At 42.3% G+C, this 8,228-nt stretch overlaps 1 protein-coding gene across 4 annotated transcripts in view; it reads left to right on the forward strand.

Annotated features, from left to right (window-relative positions):
- tmem108 (transmembrane protein 108) overlaps window positions 1–7,873 on the forward strand; it is a 68,538-nt gene extending 60,665 nt beyond the window's left edge. For 2 of the 4 annotated variants that reach the window (XM_061713364.1, XM_061713365.1), the window contains exons 3-5: window positions 1,280–2,509; window positions 3,512–3,663; window positions 6,972–7,873. In XM_061713364.1, the coding sequence (XP_061569348.1) occupies window positions 1,280–2,509; window positions 3,512–3,663; window positions 6,972–7,088 (1,499 nt within the window). In that variant the 3' untranslated portion in view covers window positions 7,089–7,873. Of the gene's footprint in view, window positions 1–1,279; window positions 2,510–3,511; window positions 4,822–6,282; window positions 6,351–6,971 lie in introns of those variants that run through there. The other 2 variants (XM_061713366.1, XM_061713367.1) reach the window with 2 other exon arrangements.
- The last annotated feature ends 355 nt before the right edge of the window (window positions 7,874–8,228 follow it).

The raw sequence follows: 8,228 nt of genomic DNA on the forward strand, positions 1-8,228 counted from the left end.
TGACAGAAACTGGCATGAAACTATGAGTCTGTCTTTACAAGTCATCTTGTTTTATACTGAAAGTTGACCATCCTGTGTCCTATTTATTTTTATTAAGACGGACACAAATATATACAATAGGGCCTTCGCACTGTAAGTGCTCAGGCCCTAAAAACAACCATCTAAACAGTTTTCTTTCAAAACATTTGATTTCTACATGCAATGTAACAAATGCAACAAATATGATCTCAGAGTTGATATAATGCAGGCCGTCTAGTGACACAGCAGTCTAAACAAGGTGAGTGACACGGCGGTTCTGTTCATTACAGGCTGGGAAACTTCAGTTTAGTCTGCCGACCTGAACAGAGTCAGGATGCTTTAAAGAAACTAGGTACAGTTTAAGCCGTTAAAATGATGAAAATATGCATGTAGACTTGTAGTCAAGATCGCCTAAATCGAGACCAAGACACTACCAAGACCAGAGAGACTAGTTCAGCTCAAAAAAACCCAGTTATTTAGTCATCTTGCTTGAGTTGTAGAACATCAGCACCATTCTGGTTCAGCTGCTTAGTTTACATATGAGGTTGTATTCAACTGCAGGACAATAACAGAGACAGTGGATGCCTTGTGTGTGATGTTACTATAAAAGTTTTCATCAATTAGCTGAGATCAAATATGCGCGGCGACTGCACTACCTCTATTTCTACACTATTTGAGGATTAACTCGAGTGCTTTTAAGGATTGACACACCACTAACTAGTCTGAAAGACATCTAACAAAATAACCAGCCTCCAACAAAACTCTCCACCTCAGAAAAGTCTAATGAATAGTAAATGTTACTGAATTAAATTGTACTTAATTTGTAGATGAAATGTGTATTTTAAATATTAAATACACACAATTATCGACTTGAACTTTACTTTACTTTATTTTAACGATATGCAAATATTATTCAAAGGCCATATATTTATTCAAACAAGACTATTATAAACACAATACTGTAATTAAATACAGACACACATGCAGATGCACCTAAACATGCATTAATTCAAATGCAAAATACAAATAGTTTACAAAACTCTACATTAACCAGAGGAAGGATCCTTGGTGTGTGCAATGGCATCTCAATTATCAGAGTCCGAGACATGGCGAGACCGAGACAAGACCAAGACCACAAAAAAGTGGTCTGGAGACCAAGACCGGTCTGGAGAACTACAAGTCTAGTTACATGGAATAATTATGTCATGAAACAAGTATTTTCGACTCGTGTCTCACGTTATCTCTGTTGATTCCTCTGCAGGTGTTCTAGCATTCCTAGCACTACCAGTAGGACTGGTGTCGTCAGCACAGGAGCTGCACCTCAGCCAGCCTTCCCAGGACTCTGTCTCCATGGCAGCGGCCCCCAGCAGCCCCATCTCCCCCCCGAAACCCGCCCCCCTGGAGTGGCACCAGGAGGGCTCCAGCAGCGGAGATTGGTCATCCAAAGCCACGCGGCTGTCACCCATCATCCTCCCCTCTGTTCCACTCCCTCTTTTCACTTTGCCTCAAACAACCACCCACTCTTCCGCTCCAGGTCAGGAGGATCCTCCCGTTGGCCACACAAATATCTCCCCGATCACTGTGAGTGCTCAGCCCAAAGTGCCCAGTTCTGATACTGGAAACCAAGGCATCAATCGCAACTCTGTCAGGGCACCTCAAGTCCACAACCCAGTCACTGTAAGCACTAAACAGGCCAGCAGCAGCCCCAAATACCCCAGCACAGCCTTCCCAAATGCGCATGCAGGGCTTGCTGCCAGAGGTCCGATCCCCCTGGCGATTGCGTCCAAGTCTGGTTCGGACAGAGGGGATCACAAAAACCCTCAGAAGCCGAGCGTGGAAGAATCCAGCAACTCCAGGCGCGTGCCTGTCCCAGAGCTGCAGCCTTCCTCAGCGGACACCAACTCTGTAAAAGACCTGAAACTCAGGGAGCATGCGTTAAGGTCCCCAGAACTGCTTATGCACCACACCATCACGCTGCGGGAGGTGCATGCTGCGCATGAGCCTCCGACCGCTCAGCTGGTGCTGGAGGCCACGGAAGAGCCTGTTACTCGTGTCGAGAAGCCGCTGGAGATTTCCACTTCCACATCGGCCACTAAAGCGCAGTCCACCGAAGTGAACCCCGGGTCACAGAATCCCACGGCCATCCCAGTCAGCCACCTGGCAGCCACCAGTGAAGAGGTGGTTGTGGGTAACGGCACGGACAGTCCTCCCGGGGGACAGCTGGGGACCGCCACCGCACCCGGGGGGCCGTTCTCCAACAACAGCTCGGTGGAGGAGGCGCCGGCTCCGGGGAACAGCTCGGAAACCCCCTCCACACCCAGCATGAACTTCCTCAACAGGCAGGTGCCCGCCACAACCAACGACCCTTCCACCCCGGGCAACAGCTCGGGCCCGACCGTCGAGCCGCCGCCATCCCGCACGACAATCTGCTTAAGCAGGATGGATTTTGTATGGATCGTCCTCGCCATCAGTGTGCCTGTGTCCTCCTGCTGTGAGTCAAATCTGAGTATCAAACACTCAAATTATGTCAATACAGTGTTTGCTATCCAAAGAATAAAATCCACATTTTAAAAAAATGTGGTGTTTCGTTTTTATGATAGCAACTTTCAGTGTCTGGAGAGTTTTCCTGGCGTAAATTTGCCTCAGTTAGGGATCTCGTGAATTCCCAGAATGTCTTTTGACAGCTGTCAGATCCCGTCATGGTCTATCTTAGTAGAAAGAAGAGATTTAACTGGTGAGAAGATGCTGCACCCAAGGCATGACATAGATCAGGGGTCGGCAACCCGCGGCTCTAGAGCCACATGCGGCTCTTTAGCGCCGCCCTAGTGGCTCCCTGGAGCTTTTTAAAAAATGTTTGATGTTTTTTTTTCTTTTTTTCTTCTTTTTTTCTCTTTATTTTCTCTTTTTTTCTTTTTTTCTTCCTTTTTCCTTTCCTTTTTAATCTCGACATTTCGACTTTTTTCTCGACATTTCGACTTTTTTCTCAACATTTCCACTTTTTTCTCAACATTTCCACTTTTTTCTCGAGATTGTACTTCAACATTAATCTCGACATTTTGACTTTTTTCTTGAAATTTGACTTTTTTCTCGACATTTCCACTTTTTTCTCAACATTTCCACTTTTTTCTCGACATTTCGCCTTTCGCCATTTGCCTTCATTCTAAGGCTTATACAAGACTTTTCATTTTTTGCGGCTCCAGACATATTTGTTTTTTGTGTTTTTGGTCCAATATGGCTCTTTCAACATTTTGGGTTGTCGACCCCTGACATAGATCTACTCATTTTTAGCGTTTGAAGATATAGAAACTGGATTTTCTTCGCCTCTCATACTCAATTTTGTGATTTTCAGAGTTTGTCTCATACTTAACTGGCATCACACAACAAGTAGAAACTTCAAACTATTTCAGGGTGGATTTCTTATTCTATCAGAGACATGTCCTGATGAATGACGTCTCTAACCCACGCTCTGCTCTCCTGCTCCTGTCCTCTTTAGCCGTGCTGCTGACCGTGTGCTGCATGAGGAGGAAGAAGAAGTCGTCAAGTCAGGAGAACAATCTCAGTTACTGGAACGACACCATCACCATGGACTACTTCAGCAGGCACGCCGTGGAGCTGCCCAGAGAGATACACACTCTGGAGAGTGAGGTACAAGCCACTGACACAATATAACTCCATCACTGTTCAGCACTGCACGCCCTGAGACGGTGGGACATTTCCTTTATCTTTCTCTATGAGTCAGCAGAATGCTGTTAATGAGTATGGAAACAACAAATAAAGAAAGATCCGGCTCCAATCTTCCCTGTCAGCAAGCCTCGGGGCCTGCTGAGGCACGTTTGAGCCCGAACGGTGCGACTGCAGTTTATAGGGATCTTATTTGGACCAAGAAGAAATCTTCCCTGCAGGGAAGCATCAATTCTTTAGACGCTATTCCACTCTGAATATTTTGTTAGATTAAAACAAATTGACAATAGAGGCAAATAAATCTAGGTTAATCTTGTATTACAGCGTTTTTACAACATTATTAATAAATTATGAGATAATCTTGCCAACTATTTTCCCGTGGGTGTTAGGATACAAAATCCCGTAAAGCGCTGTAAAATACTCCTTTGTGGGCAGGTCGTGTTAGGTTGAAGAATAGCCGTATTATTTCAGTCGGCCCACACTGACGGATGGGTTTATTTAGGTGTCCTGCGCCAAATCCCTTTCGGTCCATGTGGACTTGCAGCGCAGCGACAGAAAATATGAAGAGACAGAAAAAGATGAGCGCACAAATTTGAAACGTGAAAAAGCAGCTTTGTCCCAAAGCCGTCCGCAGATGAGCATGTGTCTCCTATCTGGAAGCTTTAACTAACAGTTTGATCAATCACTGCCTGTTTTCTTCAAAGTGTAAGAGAGAAACTATAATCTCAAAATGTATAAGTTACTGGAAGCAACTCCGGCTCTTTGACTACATTCACCAGCACCGACACATGTTTTCCTTCATTCATTACCAGTCATTCTTTTAGAAATACCAAATTTTTCTGCTGGATTTTTCAGCACTGTATCCATCTTTCCGGGAGCCAAACTAGTCTTCCTCTTTGATACAAATATTTCAAAAATGAAGAGATGTCTCCTAGAAAAGAATCAAAGTATAAGACGGAGGCAGAACAAGAATCAGACTAGTGTCAACAAAAGGAAATGCCAGTGACTGATTGTCATCAGGCTTTCGGTAAAAACTTATTTGTAATCCTGCACCCATCTTAGTTGGCCCGTCCTTGTTTCGGTGTGTTCCGGACCAGCAGAAATGGCTGTGGACGTGGTAACAGACCAGGATCTGGTTGGCCAGGCTTGATCTCTGTGCGACAGCCAGCAGGAACAACCTGCCTCTGAAAAGAACTCTGATTTAGCTCTCTTTTTTCATTCACGTCCTTTTTGTTCTGTTAACACCGGTCAATTTTAGAGGGTGGGGTGGGCGAAACAACATCTAAAATGGGATCTGCCGCTTTTGAAATCCTGAATGAAAGATTTGTGCCGTCCACCTCTGAGGTTGAGCAAATGCTGCTTGACGGGAAGCTGGATGGAGATGGAAAAGACCAGGCTGGATTGCTCTAATCTGATCTGGGTTTGTGATGTCACAGAACTCTAGTAATCTGAACGGGTCTGTGAACTTTCAGCTCTCAACGAGACAAACTGACAGGGCTGTATCAAGTCCAAGTATACACTCATGTTCTTTTTTCTTTCTTTTCTTTCAAATAAATGCTCACTATAAATGTACTGCTTACTTTAAAGATTGAAATGTAATTGTTTGTGACATAAAAGATGCAGGGAATTGAATCTTAGTAACTATGCATTTGTTGTCTTTCATGTCAAAAGATAAAAAAATCGAATTAAAAAGCAAATATGTCTTTTATGCATAAGTTCCCAGTCTGCTTTTTTGTGTGCGTGTTTGTGTGTGTGTTTGTGTGCATGCGTGTGGGTGTGTTTTCTCACTAGACTACTGCATGACGCATGCATGCCTTGTGCATTTCATATCCGCTATATCTTCAACGGTTATCTTTTTTTTGGGGGGGGGGGGGTTCTTGATAAATAATGATGGCCATTAATGTAACAATTGGCTCTAAAAAGAATGTAAATTATTCCACCAACATCTGAGGATGTAGTGTCAGAAATAACTTCTATTAGTCTTAGTTAAAACTGATGAACCAGCAAATTCTGTTAAGTATTTACATCATGAAAGTCACCTTTGGCTATATTATTTCATGCTATAATTTATTTTCATATCGTACATTAGTTGTGTTAACTAAACAATGCCTGTGCACTGCAATATGCAAGCCCTGTATTATATACAGCATTTCATGTGCATAATTTCATGCACATTTATGCACAATCATCTGTTTTGAGTTATTTGAAAATAGAGAGGATTTGATTGATTGTTTTGCCTGCACAGCATCCGCTCTAAATTACCAATAAAGTAAGGTTTAAAGACTTCAAATCCTTTAAATTATTTCATTTTTGCTTTGTACAGTATGATGATTAAATCTCTCTTTCAGGCTAAAAGATTACTGTTCTCACTCAGTCACTTCCTATTTTGTGATGCATTACAGCGCCATCTTTTGGAAGTGAAACTGTACAACACTAGTATGGATAAGAGTGAGCATCAAATCTGCAAAAATTCCCCCCTTTCTGTCATTGCTTGTTTGCATGTTTTTGTTTTTACATTTTGGTTTAATTTGCTCTTCCTTCTTTTATTTCTCTGCCACTGCCCACTATGCATTCCTTTGCCAGCTGCTAGGATGTGAGGAGAGAGAGAGCTGAGGTTGGATCATGTGTAGGATGCCCTTGGTGACACCCAGGTGTTGTTTCCCCCCTGATTTATCTGTCTCCGTAGAGCAGAAGCTTTATAATGTAGCCTCCCTGGTGCAACGGCTAATTGACAGTGGTCTCTAGGACTCGATCATACCAGGGCGTTGGTTTCATTTGATTGGACCACGCTGTTAAAATGGCCTCATTCCTGCTATAAAAGAACTCATTTTGTTTTTCACACCTCCCTCCTCTAGCATCACTTCATTACTGCTGACTCACCATCACCCCCCTCCCTCATCCCAAGTTCCTCTGCTGGTGCTTTTGTCAAGTCATCTCACCCTTTTTCTCGTGTGTCAACGTTTAACGTGCAACCCTCCTCTTTCCTTTGTTTCTCTGTTCATCCAGCCTTGTCGTACACCTTCATCCACATTTACTTAGACACCCCGGAGAGCACCAAACTCATGCCTCATACTCTTGTTTTGTGTTTTCCAATCCTGCTTTCTTCTCTGCTTAACTGCCTCCTCGTTCCCTGTAGAGTAGACACGTAGACTGCAGCGTATGTGCTACTGCTGAAACACGGCTATTGTTTAGAAGTTATGCCCACACACTAATCTTGTTCTGTGTGTGTGTGTGTGTGTATTCCTGTACGTGTGTGTGTGTGTATTTTGCAGGAGCATGAGGCTTGTCTACCCCCTAATGGAGACTACAGCGGCAGCAGCGTTGTCCTGGTTAACCCTTTCTGCCAGGAGACGCTTTTCATCAACAGAGAAAAAACTGCTGCCATGTAGAGACGGATCCTCCCTCTCTACTCCCCAAGCAGTTGTCCTTTTTTAAATATATATATATATATATATATATATATATATATATATATATATATATATATTAGAGACTTTATTCGACTTTATACTGTATTCTATAAACTCAAAGAGCAACATGAAGAGAAGAGCGACGCAAACAGACACTATTTACTATGAGGATGCACCTGCATATTTTTCTGATGTACATTTTCTACAAAAGGCTTAATTGTGATAAAGGTTTCTATTGTCTTTATATGATTCAGAGTATATGTGGTTTTGTTGCATTACGGTGGCTTGGTGGTGAGTGCACTGTGGACGTTGCTACATGAAACCTGCTTTAGAATAAGAGGAATGTGCTATGAGACCCTCCAAGCTCTTCTTTATATATATTTTTTCTCTTTAAAATGAAATCCCAAAATACTTATAGCCTGTTGAACTTGAATATAGCACCTGCATATAAATGGACGGGGGAAGTGAAGCGTGTGTAAATATGCGAGTAAAATCAGGGACTATGTCTATCAAACCTGTTGGAAATGCAGAAAACATATTTTTGAGGAAAAGATTTTAACAGACGGTGATTATAAGACTTATTCTTTAAAGGCGGGGCAAGCGATTTCTGCAAGACATCATGTCTGTGGATATTTGAACCAAGATGTCAACAAATGATGCCGGGCTAGTGCACCCTTTAGGGCTCCTTGAGATAACACACCTTAGGATGAACACACGGCCATATCGCCTGGTCCCAGTCAGAACGCGTGTAGAATCGCTTAACCTGCCTTTAAAAACAACTTTTAATTGATTTTTTGGCAATGTATACAAGGGGAGATAGTTCTAGTGAAATATACAGTTAATAATGTACTTGAAAGTGATTTCCTGCACATCTTAAAGATGCTTTGCATGAGAAACAAATTTAAAAGAAAATAATGCAAATACAAAATTCAATGTTGACACATAAAATAAATCTAAAAATTGGTTTAAAAAATGTTATAATTTGTATATTAATTTCAAATTTGGTGCAATTGAAGAAAAAATATTACCAAAGAGAAGAAAAGAAGAACTGCAGTTTACAAACGCAGTAAGAGGAAAGCAAACACCCTGATAAAAGAAACGCTGGGATATGTGTTGCTC

The sequence above is a fragment of the Cololabis saira genome, chromosome 22 (genome assembly GCF_033807715.1).
Source record: "Cololabis saira isolate AMF1-May2022 chromosome 22, fColSai1.1, whole genome shotgun sequence".
Lineage (NCBI taxonomy): Eukaryota > Metazoa > Chordata > Actinopteri > Beloniformes > Belonidae > Cololabis > Cololabis saira.